At 58.0% G+C, this 25,905-nt stretch overlaps 1 protein-coding gene and 1 long non-coding RNA gene across 5 annotated transcripts in view; both read left to right on the top strand.

The window, feature by feature from the left end:
- The window catches only part of FOXP4 (forkhead box P4), a 56,189-nt gene extending 38,675 nt beyond the window's left edge, over positions 1-17,514 (top strand). Inside the window, exons 6-17 of one of the 4 annotated variants that reach the window (XM_058856061.1) lie at positions 3,077-3,227; positions 3,789-3,993; positions 4,247-4,351; positions 6,700-6,787; positions 8,438-8,527; positions 9,480-9,681; positions 9,771-9,847; positions 9,984-10,085; positions 14,617-14,738; positions 14,833-14,899; positions 15,264-15,430; positions 16,635-17,514. In XM_058856061.1, coding sequence (XP_058712044.1) covers positions 3,077-3,227; positions 3,789-3,993; positions 4,247-4,351; positions 6,700-6,787; positions 8,438-8,527; positions 9,480-9,681; positions 9,771-9,847; positions 9,984-10,085; positions 14,617-14,738; positions 14,833-14,899; positions 15,264-15,430; positions 16,635-16,779 — 1,521 coding nt within the window. In that variant the 3' untranslated portion in view covers positions 16,780-17,514. The remainder of the gene's footprint in view (positions 1-3,076; positions 3,228-3,788; positions 3,994-4,246; positions 4,352-6,699; positions 6,788-8,437; positions 8,528-9,479; positions 9,682-9,770; positions 9,848-9,983; positions 10,086-14,616; positions 14,739-14,832; positions 14,900-15,263; positions 15,431-16,634) is intronic. The other 3 variants (XM_058856062.1, XM_058856063.1, XM_058856064.1) reach the window with 3 other exon arrangements.
- Positions 17,515-17,709: 195 nt separating this feature from the next.
- Positions 17,710-18,306, top strand: LOC131587773 (uncharacterized). The gene is made up of 2 exons (XR_009279423.1): positions 17,710-17,769; positions 17,805-18,306. It is a non-coding gene; the product is annotated as an uncharacterized LOC131587773 (long non-coding RNA).
- The last annotated feature ends 7,599 nt before the right edge of the window (positions 18,307-25,905 follow it).

Raw genomic sequence — 25,905 nt, 5'->3', positions numbered from 1 at the left:
GAAGGCCACCCCCCAGCCTCCAGCAGCGTCCTGGATGTGGGGGAAACAAGGAGCTGTGGTGCAGCCCCTCATCCTCGTGTCTCCCATCCTGCTCTTCCCAGGATGCTCGGTTCCTCTGAGCAACAACGGGGTGCAGAGACCCCAAAATCCCTTGGGAGGGTCTCTGTGTGTCCCCAGAGCTGCTGAGGGCAGGGGTTGTCCCTCTCCTGAGGCAGGCAGGGTGGGGAGGGGGGGCTGCTGGCGCCTAACCCCGGTGTCAGCTTAATGAAGTGCTGCTGTCAGTCCCGCGTGTCACGGCGCAAACTCCTCCTGATGTGCTCATAAATCAAAGTGACGGCGCCTCTTGCCCCGGTAGCTGCACCCACTCAGCTGCATCTAATGCACGGTGATGCTGCAGACCCCCAGCCCTGTGCTGGGAATGGGCTGGGGGAGCCAAGCCCAAGGATTCAGCCCCAACACAGAGCCAGCTCCTCCTGGAGTGGCTTTTCCAACAGGAATGGGGGTTGTGAGAATCAAAGGGGTGTGAGATTTCTGGGAAAGCTGGGGCTGTCATCCAGGCTCTCCCCAGGCTGGTTTGTCCAGGGAAAGCTTGGCTTGGAGCCCGTGGGCTGGTGGGTGGCTCTGCATCCACCCATCACTCAGGACTTTAGAGGTCTGTGGTGCCACAGTTGCTCCCTAGACATGGCAGGTCGGCTCCCCATAGGACCAGAGCTTGGTTTGGCTTGGATTTGTGTTCCTGGGGCTGCTCCTCCTGTTCCTGGTCTGTGGAAGCTGGGGGGACGTGGGATTTGAGGCATGTGAAGCTGCAGGTTCAACCTTCGCATCACCAGGTTCAACAGCATCCCTGGAGAGTCACGGGTGGGTCAGGGCTGCCCGGGGTGCTCTGGGGGTCTGAATCCGACCAGGCCGGGTCAGGAGAGCCGGGCTGGCCTGTGGGATGCAGGCAGCGTGCCCAGGGATCCTCCTGACCTCATCCACTCCCAGCACCACAGCCTGGAAGTGACGTGGATGAGGCTGTGTTGGAGCAGAGCTCGGGCTTGCCCCGAGGCCCTCGGGGAGGGCGGTGGTGGAGCCGGGAAGAGGAGGAGAATCCCATCCTGTCCCATCCCATCCCTTCCCACCCCAGCTGCTGTTTCTAAGCAAGGCGAGGCCAGTGTGTCCATCCCACACGGTGGCAGAGCTTCCCCTCGCCAGGAGGGGACACCCTGGGGGACAGAGGAGCTGCTGTTAAAGCCCTCGGGCTGCAGCCTGGTCCTGCCCTTTTCCCTCCATCCTGCTGATCCCATGGCCTGGAGCCCTCAGGAGTGGCTCAGGAGTCAGGGATTTCTCTTCATTGAGCAGGAATTGCTTTGATTTGTGCCTTGATCTTTAAGCCTCAGAGGTGCAGGGCTGAGACAGAGCCAGGGAGGATCCAGATCTGACTCTGGGGAGGCAATTCTGCTGTGGCCAAGGGGTGGAGAGGACAGGGAGAGTCCACACGTCTCTCCGAGGCTGAGAAACTGGAATTAAACTCCATCTGTACCCTAGCCAGGACACGTGGTTGTGCCTGATGCTGCAGAGAGGGGTTTGGAGCCCATCCTCACCCTCTGATTCACAAAGCCAAGGCTGAGCATCAACAGCATCCACAGGGGTGCACCTGCATCCAGTGAGACCCTGGGTGCTGCCCCCAAACCCAGTCATGGGCTGGGATTGCCCCAAACCCAGTCTTGGGCTGGGATTGCCCCAAACCCAGTCTTGGGCTGGGATTGCCCCAAACCCAGTCTTGGGCTGGGATTGCCCCAAACCCAGTCATGGGCTGGGATTGCCCCAAACTCAGTTGTGGGTTGGGATTGCCCCAAACTCAGTCATGGGCTGGGATTGCCCCAAACCCAGTCTTGGGCTGGGATTGCCCCAAACCCAGTCTTGGGCTGGGATTGCCCCAAAGAACTCAGTCATGGGCTGGGATTGCCCCAAACTCAGTTGTGGGTTGGGATTGCCCCAAACTCAGTCATGGGCTGGGATTGCCCCAAAGAACCCAGTCATGGGCTGGGATTGCCACAGAGAGTCTGTCTGCTGTTCCCTGTTGATGCAGCCTCAGGGATCACCAGTTCCTCGGAATTCCCAGTGCCTGGGGGGTCTGAATCCCCTCGATGCTCACAAAACAGGACATCCTGACTGCAGAGCTCTTGTGCTCCTCAGTGAGAGCACAAACATGGAAATAATCCTTTGGGGGGCTGCAGAGTGCAGCGAGAGGGGGGATGTGCCCCCAGCCCAGCTCCTCGCTCCCTGCCGGCACCGTCTGTCCAAACAGGGGGGTTTGGGGGGGTTCACGGGGTCACGGAGCCGCCTGCCCCACTAATGAGGCCGGGCAGCCCCAGGGCAGCTCCCCTCTCCCTGCCGGCTCGGATTAGCAGCTGCCTGTCCCCAGCCCTAATTGAATTCTCTCCCCTTCACTTAATTCTCATGGATTTCTCGGCGCCTCCCCAGGGACCCATCCTGCCTAACTAGTTTAGGGCCAGCGATGCCGGTCAGAGCCTGGCCAGCTTTGGGGGGGTGGGGGGAGAGGCACCTACTTGGGGGTGCCTGTGGCCAGGGTGGGGACACTGCTGCTGGCACTGGGCACCCCCTCCCCTGCACCACTTTCAGCCCCTCACCAAGAAAAGGCTCATAACTGTAATTTTTTTACAAACAGGGATAAATTTCTGCCTTACAGGAGAGTTCTGTGCCTGTTGCCTGCTGGGACCCCCCCACCTTTTTTTTACACCAACCCCGCAGCTGAGCCTCCCCCATGAGGACCCCCCCCAGCCGGGCTTTGCGAGTCCCTCCCGGCACAGCTCCTCTCTCTCCCTTTCTTTCCAGCGCTTTATTTTTCCCTTCCCCTTTTCCCTTTCCTTCCCCTCCTCTTCCGATAGATCAAAGCCTCCGTCCGGCTGAGCCGGGAGCTGAGCAGGCCCCGCAGAGGATGGAGGCACGGCCGAGCGCGGTGTCCCCACCGCTGTCACCCCTCGCTGCCAGCGCCCCTCGCCGCGGCCTCCAGCCCCCGCCTGCCCTGCCAGGCCGGGAATAAGGCTTGGATTTGTCCCTCCTTTTGTCTCAGCAGCCGTTGGGGAACAAGCAGCTGGCCTTCCAGCAGCAGCTCCTGCAGATGCAGCAGCTCCAGCAGCAGCACCTGTTAAACCTGCAGCGCCAGGGCCTGGTGAGCCTCCCCCCGGGGCAGGGCACGGTGCCCCTGCAGACCCTGCCCCAAGGTAAGGACCCCAGCCTGGGGGGGCTCCTGGGCTGGAGCTTGCCCAGCTCTGGCTGAGGGGGGCTGGGCAGGGGCTGTGGTGTTGGGTTTTGTGATGCCCCCAAAGTTTGGGGGGTGATGGTGTCAGCAGTCGGAGCCATGCAGGGTTGGGCTCGGGGTCCCTGTGGCAGAGGGGTGCCAGGATTTGGGGCACCTCTTTGTCACAGGGGTGCCAGGATTTGGGGCACCTCTTTGTCACAGGGGTGCCAGGATTTGGGGCACCTCTTTGTCACAGGGGTGCCAGGATTTGGGGCACCTCTTTGTCACAGGGGTGCCAGGATTTGGGGCACCTCTTCCTCTGGCAGGGGGGTGCCAGGATTTGGGAAAACAGGCTCTCCTCCCTTCTGGGAGTGGCTCTGTGGGTGCTGCAGGTGCCTTGGTTTGGATTTCCCAATGGGGTCGTGCAGCCTCCCCTTGCTGTGCCCATCTCCAGGTGATGCTGTCCCAGTGCTGGGTGAGATTTGGGGAGTCAGGGAGCAGGGAGGAAGCCCTGGGTGCTGACCTTGGTCACTCTCTGCCACAGCTGTTTGCCCCTCAGACCTCCAGCAGCTCTGGAAGGAGGTCACGGCCGCCCAGCCCGTCGAGGACAGCATTAAGCAGGAAGGTCTTGACCTCACCACCAACACCTCCAACTCTACCTCGTTTTCGGCCGCCAAGGTCTCACCTCCCATTTCCCATCACCCTCTGCCCAATGGACAGAGCACCATGCACACGCCGAGAAGGGACAGGTAGAGCCGGGTCGGGCCCTGGCACTTTGTGTTTTTATTCCTGGAGAGGTGGAGGGGGCTGGGATCCATCACCCCCAGGGCTGGGAGGGGTGGGGGGTTTCTGCCCACCCCATGAAAGAAGCCTGGCGCTGTTTTGCTGCACCCACAGAGGACAGGGAGCCATCACCGTGGGTGTCCCGGGGCTGTCCCCATGCCTGGGAATGCTGGAGCATCTCAGATGCACCATCTGAAGGCTCCTTTCCCTCTTGTGCAGCTCTTCCCATGAAGAGACCCCCGGCTCCCACCCGCTCTACGGCCACGGAGAGTGCAAGTGGCCTGGCTGCGAAACCCTCTGTGAGGACTTGGGGCAGTTTGTCAAGTAAGTGTCACCTTTTTGGGGAAGGTTTTTCTGACTCAGCCTGGGACAGAACGGAGCTGGCGGAGGGGAAGATCCTGGGAATTGGTTCAGACATCCCAAAGTGTGTTCCCAGAGCTGGGTGACCACATGGAGAAGGAGAAAACACAGCAGTTATTGCTGCTGGTGTTGTCCCATCCTTGGAAGTGTCCGAGGCCGGGCTGGCTTGCAGTGGAAGGTGACCCTGCCCATGGCAAAGGTAGAATGGGATGAGCTTTATGAGCACTTCCAAGCCAAACCCTGGATGAATGAACGATCTGGAGGAGGCCAGAGCCCGGGCAGGCGCCGGCAGCAGGCGAGGGGGGCTGGCAGCCCTGCTGGGGGGCGCGGGGGGAGGCAGCAGATGGCAGATGGCACCGCTGACACCGCTTGTGGGCTCCGGCGCTGACTGATTAACTCTGCTGTCGGAGAGCCCTCTGCTAGCGTCAGGGTCAAACAAATTGTTTTCACGCTTCGTCAGAGGTTTACTTAATTAGTTCATTTGCAATTAGATCTCTTTGTAGCCAGGATTTTTAGCAAAGACATCAGAAGGAGCTGACGGGCTGGCGGGCTCCTTCCCCCGCCTCCCCGGCTGTCTGCTCGGCGAGCACCGCGCTGCGCGGCGGGCGGGTTTTGGGGTTTTCCAAACTCATCCTCTGTCCTCTGCGCTGGCTCCGGTGGGAACATCCCTTGGACTGTGCCACTCTTTCTCAGGGAAGGAGCTGAGCAGAGGCCTTGCCCGGGAGGATGAGGAGGTGCGAAGGCAGCCTGGGCATGAGAGGATGACTCAGACTCTTGTGTCCTCCTTCCTCTGCCTCTGAGTCACAGGGTGAAGCCAGATAAGGCGTCTCCTCCTGCCTGGCAGGGCATGTTTGGGTGGCACGGGGCAGATGAGCAAGCTCCAGGATGGGAGCTGGAGTTGGCAGGGAAGGGTCACGGGGCTGGCAGAGCCGTGCTGTGCCAGCCAGGGTCCCTGTGTCCCACCTTCCCGTCCCCCTGGGCACAAGGGCAGCCTCCCAGCAGCTCTGGGGAAGGGTTTCTGTCCCTTCCCTGCTGACCTGGTGTCTTCTAAACCAAGACACCTGGGCACATGTTGGGGTGTGGGATAGACAGACAGACAGAAAACTCGTAGCTCCCAAAGGCCAAGCTCAGCTGGAGCCTGGACCCTGCCTTGAGTCTGGGCAGCAGCTCAGAGCTGCTCTGAGCACCCCCTGATGGAGCAGCTCGGGTGGTCTGTGCTGGGCTGAGAGGGGGCAGTGTGGCCTCGGAGCCGTGGTTGATCAGGGTGAGGTCAGTGGGAAATGGCTCCGTTCCCACTTGGCTCAGATGGCTTTTTTTCCCCTGGAGAAGCAGCCGTGCCCTGGCTGTGCTGTGCAGGGAGAGGAGCAGGGCTGAGGCTCTGGGGGCTTTGCTCACCGATGGGTTTGGCAGCAGGGCTTGCTTCCCTGGCTTGTCTGTGCATGCTGGGGCTGGAAGGCTCTCACAGGCAGCCGGGGGAGACTCCTGCCATCCTCTGCATCCAGAGCCAGCCTGGACAGAGCTCCTGAGGCGCCTTCTCCTGGAATGTCTCAGCCTCAGTCTGGGGAGCATCTGGCACAGAGCTCCTGGGACCCCCCAGCATCACCTTTTGGGATTGTTCTGAGGGTGGCATCTGCCCAAAGTCCCCCTCCAAACCATCCCTCTTCTCCAGTGAGGATCCCCTGGGTTTGTGCCCACCCCAGCAAGGACAGGGCCTGGCCTTGGGGCTGGCTCTGTCCCCAGCTGGGTTTGGGGCTGGATGTCCCTGGCTCCTGTCCCTGGGAGCCCTTTCCCTCCCCGAGGAGGAGGGAGGGCATCAAGGACTAAAGGTCCTGGTGCTTCCTAAACAAAGCACCTTGTGAACACGAGGCAGGAAAGTGGCAGCATGGGGAGCAGCCTGGAAATGCCACCTTCTGCCCTCAGGGCTTTCCTTGGAGCGTGTAAGGCAGCCTCCCATGACGCTGCCTTTGTCCTGGGAACCTGCTCCTCAGGTCCTCCTGGCACCTCCTGCCAGCAGCCTGCTCCAGGAAAATCCATGGGCTTTCCCTCTGCCAGAGGCTGCTCCTAAACACCCCTGGGCTGCCTCGGGTAGGGCTGAGTGTCCTCCAGCCTGGGTTTGGGGTGGTGCCACAGCCTGGTGTGCTCAGTCACCTCCGTGCCTCAGTTTCCCCCATGCTCACCCTGCTTTGGGCAGCGGTGCTGGAGCATAGCTGAGCAATTTGCAGGTCAGGGCTGATCCCAGGTGTGGCCCCAGCAGAGGGGCTGAGTTTTGGGCACGTCCAGGCCTAACCAAGCCTCCGTGTTCTCCTCCCCAGACACCTCAACACAGAACATGCACTTGACGACCGAAGCACGGCCCAGTGTCGAGTCCAGATGCAAGTGGTACAGCAGCTGGAGATACAGGTGGGTGTTTCACCCCAGCCCCCAACAAGGGGACAAAAAGCCACCTCTTTGTCACCCTGTGCTTTTGGATGCAGGAGAGGGTGACAGGCTTGGGGACTCGCTTTAAACGCCCTTCCCAAACAGGAATCCTGCATCCAGGTGCAAATCAAACCCTCAGACCAGTTCTTCTCTCATCCCAAAGTGTCCCCGTGGCTAAAAGGAGATGCCTCAGATGTGGAAGGCAGGTGCTGCCAGGAGGGTTTGTCCCCACATGGGCTGTGCCACCTCCCTGGGAGCCATGGGGCTGCTTGGAAACCAGGCCACTTATTTTGGTGGCTGAATGTGGTCTTTGGAGCCCAAGTTTGAGGCGCTATTTTTGGCAAGGCAGCTCTTTTAATAGTGCTTTTCCCAGCCTCTCTGAGCCCCCAGCGTGCTCTGCATAATTTGGTTAATGGAGAAGGGGGGGGGGGGGGGGGAAGGGGAAGAAATGAGGGGGGGTTGGAAAATGGGATGGAGCAGGGGGTCACCCCCATGGTGTGACAGCACCTGGGGCTGGCAGGAGCTCGGTGTGACACCACAGGGGACACCGGTCCAGGGCACAGCAGGACGACATGTGCAGCACCCTTGGGACCCCCTACCCAAAATTAGGAGATTTACAGGGGCTGTGGGATGGGGGGACAAAGCCAAACCCGGGTGGGTGTGGAGGCTGCGTCCTCCCAGGCCATCCCTGCCATCCACCCTGCTCGCCAAGGCCAGAGGTTGAAAGCAATTAGTGGGGCTTAAAGAGGGGAGGGAAAGGAAAAGGGGAGGAGGGAAAAAATAAATAAAATAATAATAATAAAAAAAAAAAGCTGAAGGGCGAGAGCAGAGCTGTGTGTGCAGAGAGGAACCTGCCATGGAGCCACCAATTAGAAAGTTTGGAGCGCGGAGCTCCCGCTGTGCCGGCTGCATCACGAGGGGAGAGCTGTCAGCTCTAATGAGCACCGGCAGCACGAAAGCAGCCGAGCTGCTCCAAACTTGCGGCAAACTCCTGCTTTTAACCCCTTCCTCGCCTAGCTCTGCCAGGGGGCTTGGCTGGAGCGCGGGGACCCCCCGAGCTTGAGGGGTCCCGGTGGAAAGGGAAGGTGACGGGAAGGGAGCGGGGTGTCAGATCCCATCGGCTCCGCCGGGCTCAAAATCTCTCCTGGTGCCAGAGTGAATATTTCAGCCTTGTGCTCACTGCAGGGAGTAAACAGCGGCGGGGAGCAATTACAGCGATGTGGGAACGCGGGGGGATGGACGGATGGATGGACAGGGAGCTGCTGGGGAGCAGCAGGAGGGCAAAGGGGACAGGGACAGCAGGCACTGGCCACGGGGACCACAGCACCCAGGGCTGTGGTGGGTGGCCATGCTGGTGGGTGGCAGCCTGGGGCTCTGGGAATGTGTGGATTTTCCTCCTGAGTGCACACAGGGAGCTGGAGCGGCCCCTGTGCCCCCCATGGTGGGTGCAGCAGCCCCCACAGGGTCACAGCCCTGCTGGGGCAGGAGGTGGCACCTGCAGGGACACCCTGGGGGTTGCTGCCTGTCCAGACCAGCTCTGGGGGCTCGTGGCAGCTCCTCCAGGCTGGGGACACCTCCGTGGTGACTTTGGCACTATGTGACCATCCCCCTCTTGCTTCCTGCCTCCCCCAGCTGGCCAAGGAGAGCGAGCGTCTCCAAGCAATGATGGCCCATCTTCACATGAGACCTTCAGAGCCAAAGCCTTTCAGCCAGCCTGTAAGCGTGAGTCCCTCTTCCTGCCCTCTATGTCCCCTCCCCGACGGCTGCTGTCCCCTCCTTGCCCTGTGCATGGTCACCTGGGTGGGCCCCATGGGATGGATGTGCCCTCCTGGCCACCTTCTGGCACTGCCCAGGCCCTTGTGCCACGAGCAGGAGGGAGCTCCAGCAGCTCTGACAGAGAGTGCGTGCAGCCCAGGGGTTCATCCCCATCCCATGGATTCATCCCATCCCATGGGTCCACCCCCATCCCATGGGTCCACCCCCATCCCATGGGTCCATCCCCATCCCATGGATTAATTCCCATCCCATGGGTCCATCCCCATCCCATGGGTCCATCCCCATCCCATGGATTAATTCCCATCCCATGGGTCCATCCCCATCCCATGGGTCCATCCCCATCCCGTGGATCCATCCCCATCGCGTGGGTCCATCCCCATCCCGTGGGTCCATCCCCATCCCGTGGATCCATCCCCATCCCGTGGGTCCATCCCCATCCCATGGGTCCATCCCCATCCCATCGATCCATCCCTATCCCATCGATCCATCCCTGTCCCATGGGTCCATCCCCATCCCATGGGTCCATCCCCATCCCGTGGGTCCCTCCCCATCCCATGGGTCCATCCCCATCCCATCGATCCATCCCCATCCCGTGGGTCCATCCCCATCCCGTGGGTCCATCCCCATCCCATGGGTCCATCCCCATCCCGTGGGTCCCTCCCCATCCCATGGGTCCATCCCCATCCCATGGGTCCATCCCTATCCCATCGATCCATCCCCATCCCGTGGGTCCATCCCCATCCCACAGTTGCATCCCCACCCCCTGGCTGCCTCCCATCCTTTCCAAGCCCATCAGGTGCCCCCCCTGCCACCCCCTCCCCGCCTGCTTTGGAGCCACCGCTGTTCCTGGGGCTTTCCCAGCCTTCCCAACCCCATCCCTCCCTGCCTGTCCGTGCAGCTGAACCTGGTCTCCAGTGCCACCCTCTCCAAGAGCACTTCCGACACGTTTCCCGACGGTTTACCTCATCCCCCCACCTCGGCCACAGCGCCCATCACCCCCCTGCGGCAGGGCCCCTCCGTCATCAGCTCTTCCACTTTACACAACGTGGGGCCCATCCGCAGGAGGAACTCGGAGAAGTTCTGCACCCCAATCTCTTCAGGTGAGCTCCGGGGTGGGGCTCAGCGCCCTGCTGAGGGGCAGAGTGGGTCCCTTCACTCCAGCCTCCCCCTGTTTGTTGTCCCCCTGCAGAGCTTGCACAGAATCACGAGTTTTACAAAAACGCCGACGTCCGGCCGCCCTTCACGTACGCCTCGCTCATCCGGCAGGTGAGAGGCTCCCTGAGCCAGCTCTGCACCTCAAAACCTTCCCTGAGCCCCTCCTCACCTGCTGAACCCCATCTCTGCCCCTTGGGACGGGTGTCCAACCCCGCGAGTGACAGCTGTGTCCCCTCTGGCTGCCCAGGCCATCCTGGAGACCCCCGACAGGCAGCTAACGTTGAATGAAATCTATAACTGGTTCACGCGGATGTTCGCCTACTTCCGGAGGAACACGGCCACCTGGAAGGTGAGAGCAGCCCTGCCTGGCACCCTGGGCTCTCCCCAGCCCATGCTGGGCTCTCCCCAACCCATGCTGGGCTCTCCCCAACCCATGCTGGGCTCTCCCCAACCCATGCTGGGCTCTCCCCAGCCCATGCTGGTCTCTCCCCAACCCATGCTGGTCTCTCCCCAACCCACGCTGGGCTCTCCCCAACCCATGCTGGGCTCTCCCCAACCCACGCTGGGCTCTCCCCAACCCACGCTGGGCTCTCCCCAACCCACGCTGGGCTCTCCCCAACCCACGCTGGGCTCTCCCCAACCCACGCTGGGCTCTCCCCAACCCACGCTGGGCTCTCCCCAACCCACACTGGGCTCTCCCCAGCCCACCTTGGGCTCACCCCAGCCCACCTTGGGGTCACCCCAGCCCACCTTGGGCTCACCCCGGCCCACCTTGGGCTCACCCCGGCCCACCCTGGGCTCACCCCAGCCCACCTTGGGGTCACCCCAGCCCACCTTGGGGTCACCCCAGCCCACCTTGGGCTCACCTATCCCACCCAGGCCTGGCTGCTGAAAGGAGATGTTCCTGTGCTAAAGGACCAGTTCATTGCCCAGCTCTAAAACAGAGCAGGAAGTGATTTTAGGACCAAATCCCACTTTTTTTGCCCCCCTAAAATGCCTCACTGGGCTGTGGGGATGCATCATTCCTGCAGTGGGATACAGGAAAGGGCTGTCTGGTAAAATCCAGGGATTTTCTGTGGAGAAGAAGGGCAGAGGCAGGAGGGAGAGACTGGAAATAGCAAATAAGGTTAATGATAACCTGGGGGCAGGTGACACTGCTGGTGCCTGGATCTTGGTGGTGGCTGGGAATGCAGGTCCTGATCCTCAGGGAGGGATGAGAGGGGGACCATCAGCAGGGCAACCCCTCTGCCACCCCCCAGGCAGCTGCCTGTGCCCATCAGGTCCCCCCCACACCTCTCACAGGCAAAAGTTTTTATTGCTGAGGAGGTTTTGTTACCAGCCTGGGCTGCTGGAGTGAATTTTGGGGCAGCACATGGGTGCTGGGGCTGCTCCCCCTTTGTTTTTTCAGAAATCAGAGCTGGGAAAAGCTATCTCAGAGGAGCAGGGGGGTGTGGAAGGTGCAGTTCTGTGACTCTGTGATTCACTTCTTGCCTCAACCAGGGAAGATTTGTTTATTTATTGTTTCCTGCTGCACGTATTTACCGAGAGGCGGCTCAGCTCCCTCCTGCTCGGGGCAGCAAGGAGTGTGAAGTGGCAGAGGGAAACCTGCTAGTTTAAATAAAAATAATTAAAATCAGCAAGGTGCAAGTGAGATGGAGCTTTTGGAGAGGCTTGAGGAGGAGGAATCCATTCTCCAGGAGCTCAGGGCCCCCGTGTGTCGCTGCTGCAGATCCAGGCTTTGCTTCCATGGGAAGCTTTTGGGTGGATATCAGGCATTTTGGCAAATCCCTGGGATGGGTTTGCTGCAGGGTGGCAGCAATGGGGCAGAGTGCAGCCATCACTGCTCCCAAGGCCTCAGTTTCCCCCCCTGCAATGAGATAATGGCAGGTGAAAATGCCTTTTTTCCTCCTTCTTATTGCTGAAAGGAATAAATATTTTGGGGTTTTTTTGCAGTTTCCACATGTCCTGTGTTAGCAAGGGCAGAGTTGGAGAAGGGCATCCCTTAGTTTTCTGCTTCCCTTTTTTTATTCTTTATTTTTTCCTGTTCTATCACCAAAAAGGGCTGGCAGGGGACTAAAAAGAGCTGGGGGGGGAGGGATAATTCCCTTCACAACTTGCAATGTCCAAGGCCAGGCTTCTTCTGAAGGAGGGGGATACACAGGAAAAAATAACGTATTTCATCTTCTTGAAAAACCACTTTTCTGGGGCTTTTCCCTCATTTCCTGTAGCTTTCCCCCAGGATGGGACAGGAGTGCTGGGGACCAAGGTGGGGAAGCCACGGGGAGACCCCAGCAGGGCCCAGGCAGTGGGTGGAGGGTGCAGAGCAAACATCATTAGAGGAGAGAGATGAGAAGCAAACAGAGCAGCTGGGCCTGGCTCTGAACAAACACTGCCTGGAAACACAAAAGCCACCTCGGGCTGAGGCAGGGGACATGTCCCCTCTGCCATGGGGGGGTCCCAAATTGGGGGGCTGGCCTGGGACCTCCTCTGTGACCTGGGAACAGCACAGGGATGGGGCACCCCAGGCTCCAGGGATGCAGGATCACATCCTGCCCGCTGCCAGGATTTGTTTTATCCCCACCTGAGCCTTTCCAGGCCCATCTCCACCAGTGGCTCCGGGGGTGTCACTGGGGCAAAGAGGGGACACTGACACTGTGGGCAGGGAAGATTCTGGCTTTGCCACGTTCCTGGCTGCAGCCAGGGCTCAGTTTGGGCAAAAGGAAGGAGGGAGTGTGGGCAGGACCCGGCCTGGCGAGGGAGGGACGTTCTGTGTGTGCTCACAGGGGACAGGGGCAGTGACAAGACCCGGCCCTGCAGTGAGGACAGAGTGGGGGACGAGGGCTTGTCCTCTCCTTGGGATCCCTCTTGGAATTCCAGGTCCCTGGGATGTCTCTCTGCATCCTGACCCCCCTGTCTGGGTGATGCCAGTGCAGAGCTTGGGGCCAAGGGGTGCCCAGGGTGCACAGCCCAAATGGAGCGTGTCCCTTTGGGTGGCAGTGGCACCAGGCTGGGACCTGGGCCTGGCTTCAGCCACACCAAGTGTCCCTCAAGGAGCTGGGTCAGCTGAATCAGGGTCCTGCTGTGGCCCAGGGCTTCTCCCCAAAATCCCATCAAGCAGCACTGACTGGGCCTGGATCTCCCTCCCCAGGGACCCTGGGAGCTGCTTACAAAGTGTCCCCAGGGCTGGCTCTGCCAAAGGCTCAGGGGAACCTGTCCCTGCTGCTTGTCACCATGTCAGCTGGAACCATGGCATGGCTGGAGGGATGGATGGATGGATGGATGGATGATGGATGGATGGATGGATGGATGGATGGATGGAGCGAGCAGGATCAGGTGGGATGGATGGATGGATGGATGGATGGATGGATGGATGGATGGATGGATGGATGGAGCAGGATCAGGTGGGATGGATGATGGATGGATGGAGCAGGGATGGATGGATGGATGGATGGATGGATGGATGGATGGAGCAGGATTGGATGGATGGAGCAGGATCAGGTGGGATGGATGGATGGATGGAGCAGGGATGGATGGATGGATGATGGATGGATGGAGCAGGATCAGGTGGGATGGATGGATGGATGGATGGATGGATGGATGGATGGAGCAGGATCAGGTGGGATGGATGGATGGATGGATGGATGATGATGATGGATGGATGGAGCAGGGATGGATGGATGGAGGGATGGATGGATGGATGGATGGATGGATAGAGCAGGATCAGGTGGGATGGATGGATGGAGCAGGATTGGATGTATGGATGAATGATGATGATGGATGGAGCAGGGATGGATGGATGGATGGATGGATGGATGGAGCAGGATTGGATGGATGGATGGAGCAGGATCAGGTGGGATGGATGGATGGATGGATGGATGGATGGATGGATGGATGGATGGATGAAGATCTCAGCTTTGTTTTTCTCCTCAAATTTTCAGCCAAAGGGGGGGATGCTGGTGCCATTTGCTGAGTTTCTGGGCACTCTGGCACTTGGTGGCGCAGGGGGGGCTCAGTCCTTGTGTCTCCTTTTGCCTTGTTGTGCTGGCCAGGCTCCTTTGTTTATACAGCCCCCGTTCGACCTTTTAAATTGCTGTTAATGTTTTAGCGTAACGAATTAGTCTCTCATCACGAATCAGGACTCGAAATAAAAAAAAAAAAGGAGAGAAAAAAAAAACCCTCCGAGGCCAACTTCCTGAAATTGGGGTCATTCTCATTTGCAAGGCAGAGAATCTGAGAACCTTAATGCAAGGAAATTTATTCAAAGGCAGAGCCCCGGCGTGATTAGGCCCTTTGTAATTATAGCTCGGAGAGATTCCACTCCAGCCTCCTGCCTCCCTCATGGATTAGCAAGTGAGTCGGAAAAATACACAGGATTTAATTAGAGGCAAATTAAAATTGGTAATGAAATAGGGGCAGTAGCAAATGGCAGGGAGTTGGAAGGGGAAAAGGGAGCTGGTATCTCTCGGGGCTGCGCTGTCTGCCTACGTGTGTGTCTCTTTATTTTACATTTAGAAATGTAAAGATGGTCGATGTAAAGAAGAAAGGGAGGGAAAGGACCAAAACGGGAGGGGAGGGGTGGGGGGAAAGAAAAAGAAAGAGGAGCTGGCTTTGCTGAGCATCCCCAGAGCTGCAGCGGAGCTGGTGTCCCTTGTCCCACCCTGTCCCCACCTTCCTCAGCCTCAGGGTCCTCCGAGCAGGGTCGTGACCACTCAGCGCCCTCAGTGCCCATGGGGTGAGGGAGCGCCCAGGGGGCTCTGGGGAGCGTTTGGGGTGGCAGGACACCCCCAGGAGCTGTGGGGCTGGGCAGGGAGGAGGATGGCGAGGAAGAGGAGGGTCTGGACAGCGGGATGGCACCGAGGTCATGCCCTGTGTGCCCGCAGAACGCCGTCCGCCACAACCTGAGCCTGCACAAGTGCTTCGTGCGCGTGGAGAACGTCAAGGGCGCCGTGTGGACCGTGGACGAGCACGAGTACCAAAAGCGAAGGCCACCAAAGATGACAGGGTGGGTGCTCCTTCCCCGCAGGACACGGCCCCAGAGCTGCCAGCACCCCAGGAATGCTCAGCCCTGCATCCCTCTGCTTTCTCTCTTCCTGCAGGAGTCCCACCTTAGTCAAAAATATGATTTCAGGACTCGGTTACGGAGCACTTAATGCAAGTTACCAGGTAAGGACCCAGCCCTGGTCCCGACAGGGACATGGAGACACGGAACCCTCCACAGTCCTGTTCTCCATTGGGGTCTTGCATCTCATCAGGAAATGAGGGACAAGGGGGATGGGTTCAAGTTGAAAGAGGGGAAATTTAGGTGTGATATATGGAAGAGATCATTCCCTGTGATGGGGGGGAGGCCCTGGCACAGACTCCCAGAGCAGCTGCCCCATCCCTGAACGTGTCCAAGGCCAGGCTGGACAGGGCTTGGAACAACCTGGGATAGTGAAAGGTGTCCCTGCCCACAGCAGGGGGTGGGATGAGATGGGATTTAAGGACCTTCCAACCCAAATTCCATGCCCCTCTGTGCTCCCTGTGGCAGGCTGCGCTGGCGGAGAGCAGCTTCCCCCTGCTCAACAGCCCCACCATGATCAACACCAGCTCGGCCAGTGCCATGCTGCACGTGGGCCACGACGACGTCAGCAGCACCGTGGAGCAGGTCAACAGCAACGGCAGCAACAGCCCCCGCCTGTCCCCACAGCAGTACAGGTCAGCCTGGCCTGGGCACGGCCACAGGGCTGCTGGGGGAGGCTGCCACACTGGGACCTGGGGGGCTCCTGTCACCAGGGTGAGGGGGTTTGAGTGGTGAGGGGGTTTGGGTTCCTGTCACCATGGTGAGGGGGTTTGGGCTCCTGTCACCAGGGTGAGGGGGCTTGGGTTCCTGTCACCAGGGTGAGGAGGCTTGGGTTCCTGTCACCATGGTGAGGGGGTTTGGGTTCCTGTCACTAGGGTGAGGGGGTTTGGGCTCCTGTCACCAGGGTGAGGGGGTTTGAGTGGTGAGGGGGTTTTGGGTTCCTGTCAGCAGGGTGAGGGGGTTTGGGTTCCTGTCACCAGGGTGAGGGGGTTTGGGTTCCTGTCACCATGGTGAGGGGGTTTGGGTTCCTGTCACTAGGGTGAGGGGGTTTGGGCTCCTGTCACCAGGGTGAGGGGGTTTGGGTTCCTGTCACCATGGTGAGGGGGTTTGGGCTCCTGTCACCAGGGTGAGGGGGTTTGGGCTCCTGTCACCAGGGTGAGGGGGTTTGGGTTCCTGTCACCATGGTGAGGGGTCCTCTGGACCAAGAATTTCAGGGAGTTTTGGGTGGTGGGACCCACTCCCCAAGGCTGAAGGCTCCCTCTCCCCACAGCCAGCAGGAGCTGCTTGTGGGCTCTCATCCCCAGGTTGAGGGGGGTTCTGGACCAAAAAACTCAGGGAGTTTTGGGTGGTGGGATCAGCTCCCTGAGGCTGAAGGCTCTCCCTCCCCACAGCCACCAGGAGCTGCTTGTGGGCTCCCATTCCCAGGGCAATAGGGTTTTGGTTCCTGTCCCCAAGGCAAGGGGGCTCTGGAGCAAATAATTCAGGGAGTTTTGGTGATGGGATTATCTCCCCTAGCCTGAGAGCGGCTTGTGGGCTCCTCTCAATGGGGTGAGGTTTTGGCTCCCATTTCCAAGGTGAGGGGGCTTCTGGATCAGAAACTTGGAGGAGTTTTGGGTGGTGGGATCAGCTCCCTGAGGATGAAGGCTCTCCCTCCCCACAACCACCAGGAGCTGCCTGTGGGCTCCTGTTCCCAGGGTGAGGGGGTTCTGGCTCCTGTTCTCAAAGCTAGGAGGGTTTTGCTCCCATCCCCAGGGTGAGGAGTGTTCTGGACCAGAAACTTGGAGGGGTTTTGGGTGGTGGGCTGTGCTCCCCGAGGCTGAAGGCTGCCCCTCCCCACAGCCACCCCGTGCACGTGAAGGAGGAGCCAGCCGAGGCGGAGGACGACAGCAGGCCCGTGTCGCTGATGGCCACCACCAACCAGAATGTGACGATCCCCGACGACAGGGACCTGGAGGAGGAGCTGCCGGTGGAAGACTTGTCCTAAGGACTCCTTCCTCCTCCCCCACCGAGGGGCAAACCCTTCCCACCCTCCCGGACGGAGACCAAGAGCGACGCTCCCACCTCCCCAAGGTGACCTTGGCGTTATCCTGCTCCTTTCAAGGCACTTCCACAAAGCAAAAGGTTTTCCTTGGGACGACAACGACAATGACACCAACCTGCTGCTGCTGGCGTGTCCCTCACGCTGCCACTGCCCGGGGACGGACTGGCCCCGCCACGACACGAGAAGCAAAACCCCAAGAGCTGGACTTGTCCTGCCCTCCTCCCTTGGTTAGTGACTGGTGGACGAGGATGGTAGGTTGGTTGTTCCTGTCCGAAATGGTCCCTCCTTCCTTCCTGCAGGGAAGGCACCTCCGTCCCCTCTTCTTTCCCCGCGGTGCCCGAGCCCCGGGGAGCGATGGCAGGACCCCGCTGTCACCTCTGAGTCCCCCGCTGGGTTTTGCACTACGGAGGGATCGTGGACCCTGCCCGTGTGCTGCCTCCACCCAGCTTTGGGGGAAGAAACAGCAGAAACGGGGCTGAATCCTCTGCTGGATGTGGGGTTTGTCACGGAGCTGGGATGGACACGAACCAGCACGGTGGTGGGACCCCGTGTCCCCTTGTCACCTCTGCCTGGCAAGCAGAGCGGCCTCCCGGCTTGCCCACCCTCCCTGAGCCACAGCTGGTGGGGGGCTGCTGGTCCAGCAGTGCTGCCTGTCCCCACCAGTGCTGACCAGCAGTGCTGACCCCAATGCTGCCCACCCCAGCAGTGCGGACCATCAGTGCTGACCCCCAGCAGTGCTGGCCCCAGTGCTGACCCCAGTGCTGCCCACCCCCAGCAGTGCTGCCCACCCCCAGCAGTGCTGCCCACCCCAGCAGTGCTGACCATCAGTGCTGACCCCCAGCAGTGCTGGCCCCAGTGCTGCCCACCCCAGCAGTGCTGCCCACCCCCAGCAGTGCTGACCATCAGTGCTGACCCCCAGCAGTGCTGGCCCCAGTGCTGCCCACCCCCAGCAGTGCTGCCCACCCCAGCAGTGCTGCCCACCGCAGCAGTGCTGCCCACCCCAGCAGTGCTGGCAGTGAGGACACAGCTCCCTCCTTGCTGCTGGACATCGGCCGCAGCGGTGTCACCTCCCAGCCAGCAGGGATGGCCACAGCTCCCGTTCCACTTCAGGCTCCCTGCGCCTCCCATTCCACCCCCAAAGCTGGGCCAGGGGTTTGGTGGAGCAAAGCTGAGCACCTGCAGGGGAGCTGGGGGTCATCAAAGCCAGCCCTGGAGGGTCCCCATGGTGGCCAGATCCCTGAGCTCAGCCTGCTGCAGGTGGTGGGGGTGGGGGGGGAATTCTGCTTTTCATCTTTTCTTTTCCTCATCCTTTTGTTTGCGTCCAGATGGGAAGATACCAAAAGATTTCTAGAGACAGAAGGTCCGTAGTTCAGGTGAACAGATGGTATTCATGCCAAAAAAAAAAAAACAAAACAAAACACAAAAACACACACAAAAAAAATGAATAATAACGAGAACAACACAACCAAACACCCCTCTTCTCCCTGCTCTTTCTTTCTGGGGTGGTGATGTGGGTACCCAGTGCCAGGCTCCCCTGGGAGGCAGCGTGGCATTCCCAGTGTCCCGTGGTGGCTTTGGGGAGCATCACCTTCCCTCAGGAGCATCCCCATCCCTGGGAATCATCCCCTGCATTGGGAATCATCCTGTTCCCTGGGAATCATCCTGTTCCCTGGAATCATCCCATTCCCTGGGAATCATCCCGTTCCCTGGGAATCATCCCGTTCCCTGGGAATCATCCCTTCCCTGGAATCATCCCCTTCCTTGGGAATCATCCTCTTCCCTGGAATCATCCTCTTCCCTGGGAATCTTCTGTTCTCTGGGAATCATCCCATTCCCTGGATCATCCCATTCCCTGGCACAGCCGGGCTGGCTCTGGCTGTCCTGGCACCCAGCAGCGCTTGCTGTGCTGGGCCTGGAGCTGCTCTGGTTTTTAAGGGCAGCTCTGGGCTCTCCAAGGTGACCCTGAGGTCTCCTCCATCCCCCTCTGTCCCTGTTCTCCTGGAATGAGACATTCCCGAGGGGCTGTTGGCATCAGGGGAGCCGTGGCTGGGGGGAAGGCGTTACCTGTCCCCGTGTGTCACCTCTGCCACCTCCCGAGGGGCTCCTGGCGCTGTGGGATGAGGATGACTCCCCTCATCCTTTCCCTTGCCCAGTTCATCCTCCATGCCCGGGTGGCTGCGGGGGCTGGGGGGGTCCCTGTGCCCTCCCTGTGTCACCGTGTCCCTCAGGGTGTCCCTCAGGGTGTCCCTCAGGGTGTTCCCAGGGTGTCCCTCAGGGTGTCCCTCGGGGTGTCCCTTGGGGTGTCCCCCAGAGTGTCCCTTGGGGTATCCCTCAGTGTCCCCCCCCAGGGTGTCCCCCAGAGTGTCCCCCAGGGTGTCCCCCAGAGTGTCCCCCGGGGTGTCCCCCGGGGTGTCCCCCTCAGTGTCCCTCAGTGTCCCCCCCAGGGTGTCCCCCGGGGGTGCCGCGGCTCTCCCGTGCCCGAATCCCGGGATTTTCCTTGTTCCCCCCGACACCCCTCTAGGTGTCACCCGCGGCCGCGGCTCGCGGTGCCGAGCGCCGGGCCAGCCCCTGCATCCCCGGCACATTCCCGGCGCATTCCCGGCGCATTCCCGGCGCATCCCCAGCACATCCCCGGCGCATTCCCGGCGCATTCCCGGTGCATTCCCGGTGCATTCCCGGTGCATTCCCGGTGCATTCCCGCCACATCCCCGGCACATTCCCGCCACATCCCCGGCACATTCCCGGCACATCCCCAGCACATTCCCGACACATTCCCGGCACATCCCCGGCACATTCCCGGTGCATTCCCGGCACATTCCCGGCGCATTCCCAGCACATTCCCGGCACATCCCCGGCACATTCCCGGTGCATTCCCGGCACATTCCCGGTGCATTCCCAGCGCATTCCCGGCGCATTCCCGGCACATCCCCGGCACATTCCCGGCACATCCCCGCCACATTCCCGCCACATCCCCAGCACATCCCCGCCACATTCCCAGCACATTCCCGGCCTCTGCCGGGCACCAAAGACCCTGCCCGGGCTGGGGGGCACCAGCCGAGCCCCCCTTTTGCTGCGCCCATCCCAATCCCCCCCGTCCTGCCCAAGGAGCTGCGAGGCGCCGAGGATTTCCCCGTCTACTTTATTTTTTCCTTTTATTTTTATTTTATTTTTCTTATTTTTTTAAACTTTTTTATTTTTCTTTTTGTCTCTCCCTTTCCCCCATTTTTTCCTTTTCCTCTTCTCCTTTTTTCTCCCTTTTTCTTTATTGCACTTATTCCCCCTTTTTCCTCTCTTCCTTTTTTTCTTTTTTCTTTATTCCTCTTATTTTCCTTTTTAATTTTTTCTTTATTCCTCTTATTTTCCTTCTTTCTACCCTCATGTTTCTTTATTCTCCTTTTTCCCTCCTTTTTTATTTTTTTCTTTTTCCTTTTTCCTCCACTTTTCCTCTTCTACCTTCTTTCCCTTTTCCCTCTATTTTTTAATTTTATTTTCCCCCTCATTCCTTTCCCTTTCCTTTTTTCCTTTTCCTTTTTTTTTCCATTTTCCTTTTTCCCCCATTTCCTCCCACTTTTTCTTTTTTTTTTTTTTTTTCCCTTCTTTCCCTTTTCCCTCCACTCTTTAATTTAAGTATTTTTGGAACAAGTTTACAGCTGCCATGGGGGTTTTATCACCGATTGCTGCTTTATTCCCGGGAAGGAGCAGGAAGAGCCGGTCTTTGGGATGCTCGGCCACCCTTCACCCTCACAGGAAATCCTCTGCCTGCATCCAGGCTTTTGGGATTTTTGGGAATTATTGTCCCTCTTTCACTGATTTTTGGGGGGGTTTCAGTAGAAAAAAGGGTGTTCCCCTTTTTTCCCATTCCTGGCCCTTTTCCTTCACCTCCCTCCTCGCCCTTTTTTTTTTCCCCACCTCCTTGGGGTGTGATTTTTTTTTTTTTAAAGCTTTTCCAGAGGTACAAACACCCCCCAAAATGCATCCCGAGGCCCTCCAGATCCCCATGGATTCAGCCAAAATCCCCCTCCAGCACCATCACCCCCAAACCCCTGAGGACCACCCGGCTCCTTCCCCTCCGCCCCGAGAATTCCCAATGGTCCTTGGCCCCCATCCCGGCTCCCAAGAGCACTCCCTATATATTATATATATAAAAATAAATATATAGATATAAAAGAGGGTTTTTTTTTTTTCCTTGAAACACAATGCACAGGTTTGGAAAAGCCCAGTGGCTCCAGGTGATGCCTTTTCCCCCCGGGAATTCCACGATTCCAAAGGGAAACGTGCCCGGTTTGATACTCAGGGGTAAATTTAATTCCTTCTCTTACCCCCACCCAGCCTGGCCACCTCTGCAGGGTCCCACCTGAGCCCAGGTACTGCGTGTCCCCTCCTGCCTCGCTGCCTCCTCCCTTCCCACCCCTCTGCTTCACTTTTGGTTGGAATTTTCCGGAATTCTGCGAGTTTTACCTCAAACCCTGCAGGAGGGAGGATCGAGGACCAAACACGTGGCAGAATTGTGTGTCTGTATATATTGAGATAGAGATATTCTGGCTCTCAACCTACCAACACAAATTGTTCTTTTTTTGGGGGGGGTTGTTCTGTATTTTTGTGGTTTATTTCCTGTTTCTCTCCACCCTTGGGGCACTTCTGTGAGGAGCAGCCGTGGGCACCTCCCTGGACCTAAAGGCATTTTTCTGGTATCTCCCACTGAAGGAATTACTCATTTTCCACAGTTTTTTATATATATATTTTTTTTTTTTCCTCGATGATTTCTTTTCCCCAAACCTGGGGAAAGGGGTCAGAACCCAGCGCTGGGAGGGAGGGGCTGCTGGAGACGGGACGGGAGAGCAGCAGCTGAACCTGCATCAAACCAAAGGGTTTCTTTGCTTTGTTTACACCCCTGGCCAACCTCACGCCCCGCAGCATCTCCCTGGATCTAGGTTTTTGTCCTGGAAGCGTTGGGGAAGGTCGGGACAGTCCAGAGCCAGGGGCTGGGGAGGGGATGGAGCCGCGACAGATTGGGGACATCCCCCCGCCGGGAAGCTCTGCCACCACCTTTTCCTGATTTATTTTTATTTTCCCCCTGTTTTATCCCCATCCTCTGGGAAGGGGAGGCTGGGGAGGTGGGGTGAGCTCCGAGGGGGGCGGATGTGTAAAAAGTGAGCCCTTCCCTGCCTCCCTCCCCGGGCTGCCTCCCTCCCTCCCTCCCTCCCTCCCCGTGCTGTATAAAGGAAATCGCCTGGCTGTGTATTTGTACTCCGAGCTCCGTGTGTCTGCGTGGGCAGACGGTAAACCCTTGTACAGTAGGTCTAGCTGCATGTAATCTGTATGGACAATGGCATTATAAAATGCAATAAAAGAAATTACCTATCGCGCTGCTGGCCTGCTTTGCTTAAGGTTATTGGGGGAAAAAAATAACAAAACTCAGAGTTTTTACAGAATTCGTGGAATTATTGAGCTCTGTCTTGAAAACCTCCGGGGATGGGAGCTCCACAACCTCCCCTGGCAAACTCCTTCCCAATTCCTGAGCTCCTTTTCAGTGAGGAAATTTTCCCAGAACATCCTGGGAAGGAGAGGGGGAAAACGTGGCTTCATCTGCTCGGTCAGTGCTGGGGAGAGCTCTGGGGGTTTGGGTTCCCAACTCCCCCTCCCCAGCTCCTTCCAGCTCCCAAACCTTTACTGGGAGCACTGGTGGGAATTCCTGTTTCTCTGGTGGCCTCTCACGGATGGGATGGGATCCATGGGATGGGATCCATGGGATGGGATGGGATCCATGGGATGGGATGGGATGGGATCCATGGGATGGGATCCATGGGATGGGATGGGATCCATGGGATGGGATGAGATGGGATGGGATGGGATCCATGGGATGGGATCCATGGGATCCATGGGATGGGATGGGATCCATGGGATGGGATGGCGCAGCAGCAGCCCTTGGAAAAGCACAGCAGCAGCTCAGACAGGAGTGCTCTTCCTCTTCCTCACCAAACAGCTCCTCTTTGATCCTCAGGAAATCATTTTCCTAAAGGCTGGAGCGAAGGTGAGTTGTGGGAGCTCCTGCAGCAGGAATTTCTGTCTGTAAAAATGAAAAATAACCATTATGAATTGTTATTAAAGTGTTTAACACATCCATATCCGTGTTCTTCAGAGGCCCTTTAACCCAGCAGCAGGTTCATCCCAGCACTGGAATTCCAAGGATTATTTGGAATCACTTGTTTCTCGTTGGGGCTTTCAAAGGCAGGACTGGATTTGCAGCCTCAATATCTGCCCCTTAAAAACAACAAAAACAGGGAGGTTTTGGCATTTCCCTCAGGAAATCAACATCCCAGGGTATCTGGCTTCACCACCGGGAGCTCTGGGTTGTGTCCTTGTCCTTTTCCTGAATATCCTCACTCCAAATCCCGGCCGGAGCCGCAGCAGCAAAGGGGCCAGGGATGAGATTCCAGATGCCAGCCCCCCAAAACAGCTGCTGCTGCCTGTGTGCAGCCCCTGCCAGCATTAATTATTGTTAATTAATTAGCAGACTCTCCCATCCCCTCTCCCTCTGCTGCTCCAGCCCAGCCAAGCTCCCTGAATCTTTATTCCAGTGGCTCAGGAAGGCCCTTTTTCCATGGCCCTGAGCCGTGCTGGTTTCCCGGGGTGTGCTGGATGTCACCTCACAGATCCTGGCACCTGTCTGGGGGACTGAGCCCGCACCTGTGGGTGCCTCAGGGTGAGGGGCAGATCCCTGTCCCCTCCTGATGTCCCTGTCCCCTCCCAGTGTCCCCATTCTCCAGTGTCCCCCCCTGGAAGGGGGCAGTATTCCTGTCCCCTTCCAGGCATCCCCATTCCCAGTGTCCCCGTTCCTTCCTGATGTCCCCATCCTCCAGTGTCCCCACTCCCCCCCAGTGTCCCTGTCCCCTCCCAGTGTCCCCATCCCCTCCCAGTGTCCCCATCCCCTCCCAGTGTCCCTGTCCTCTCCCAGTGTCCCTGTCCCCTCCCAGTGTCCCCTGTCCCCTCCCAGTGTCCCCATCCCCTCCCAGTGTCCCTGTCCCCTTCCAAATGTCCCCATCCCCTCCCGGTGTCCCCACTCCCCCCCAGTGTCCCTGTTCCCTCCTGATGTCCCCATCCTTCTCCAGTGTCCCCATTCCTCAGTGTCCCCACTCCCTCTCAGTGTCCCCACTCCCTCCCAGCGTCCCTGTCCCCTCCCAGTGTCCCCACTCCCTCCCAGTGTCCCCTGTCCCCTCCCAGTGTCCCTGTCCCCTCCCAGTGTCCCTGTCCCGTCCCAGTGTCCCCATCCTTGCTCAGTTCCCAGCTCCCTGGGGTCATGGCTGGGAGCATCCCCGTCTCTGATGGATTTACCACTTGGAGATTTTAACTTTTAAACTAGAAACTTTTTTAATCCCTTTTTTGTTCGGTTGTTTTTTGGGTTTGGTTTGTTGTTTTTTTTTTCTTGGCACGGACACGAAAACTCTCCCAGTTTGATTGCAAAACCAGTCTGGGATCAGAGGGGACACTGGGACCAGTCACCCCTGCCTGGTGCACAACAACCTCCTGCACCCCAAAAACTGCTGAGGAGGCACCCACCCCTCTCCTGCCTCAAATCCCAATACTTTGCCCCAAATCCATGGGATTTTCCTCACCCCAACACTTTGCCCCAAATCCATGGGATTTTCCTCACCCCAACACTTTGCCCCAAATCCATGGGATTTTTCTCACCCCAACGCTTTGCCCCAAATCCATGGGATTTTCCTCACCCCAATACTTTGCCCCAAATCCATGGGATTTTCACTCACCTGAATACTTTGCCCCAAATCCATGGAATTTTCACTCACCCCAATACTTTGCCCCAAATCCTTGGGATTTTCACTCACCTGAATACTTTGCCCCAAATCCATGGGATTTTCCTCACCCCAATACTTTGCCCCAAATCCATGGGATTTTCACTCACCCCAATACTTTGCCCCAAATCCATGGGATTTTCACTCACCCCAATACTTTGCCCCAAATCCATGGGATTTTCCTCACCCCAATGCTTTGTCCCAAATACATGGGATTCTCACTCACCCCAATGCTTTGCCCCAAATCCATGGAATTTTCACTCACCCCAATGCTTTGCCCCAAATCCATGGGATTTTCCTCACCCCAATACTTTGCCCCAAATCCATGGGATTTTCACTCACCCCTGAAGCACAACTGGGGGGAGTCACTGCCTTGGATAACCCAGAGCCAGCACAGCTTCCAAGTAACTGAGGAGAGCCAAAAAAAAAAAAAGGAGGGAAAGCTTAGGGTTGTTTGGGTTTGTTTTTTGTCTTAAATGAGAGTTAAGAAATTGGAATATCAGGGTCAGGAAGGGAAGTAGCCAAAAGGTTCTTGATCCGAGATCTGGGCCCTCCCTGAATCTCCGGTGTCTTGGGGGTCTCTGTGGCCTCATCCCTGGGATCAGGGCTGAGAAGAGACCCCAAAACACTCGGGCCACTCATTCCTGAGCCACCAGTGGGGTTGCTGTGAACCCCCCGCTCTGGGGGGCTCAAAAAATGTTCACTGCTCCCCCCATTTTTTTTTTTTAATATTAAATGTCCATTTCCTCTTTTTTCTTTTGCCTTTTTTTAATTTTTTTTATTATTATTATTTACAGAAATAGCTCGTGACTCATCAAAATCTTTCAGCAGCACATGTAAAACAGTGGGGTCATTCACAGCAGACCAGGCAGAGCTTCCTCCCCCAGCAGAAGGCTTTGGGGAGGTTATTTTGTTTAGAGACTTTGTGTGTGTGCAGGGACAGGGGAATTCTGCTCCACGGATCAGGGGGTGATGGCTCAGACCCCAAAAAAACACGGCTGGGGCTGCAGAGCCCAGCTCTGTCCCAGGAGCCAGCCCCATCCCAGCGCACTCCATGGCTCCTGGGATGTTTCATTCCTTGTTTTCCAGGATCACACGCGGTTTCTCTTATTTATTTATTTTATTCTCAAAGCCTCTGCCCAGGGATAGATGCCGGGAATGTTGCAAAACCCTCTTTGAACTGAAAAGTCGAGGCTTTAGTGCTAAATCCTCACCGGAGACGGGAAGGTCAAGGAGGTTTAAATATCCAACGCCTCCA

The sequence above is a fragment of the Poecile atricapillus genome, chromosome 23, assembly GCF_030490865.1.
Source record: "Poecile atricapillus isolate bPoeAtr1 chromosome 23, bPoeAtr1.hap1, whole genome shotgun sequence".
NCBI lineage: Eukaryota > Metazoa > Chordata > Aves > Passeriformes > Paridae > Poecile > Poecile atricapillus.
Note: the sequence above shows the minus strand (reverse complement) of the source record. Positions and strands in the feature narration are given on the sequence as shown.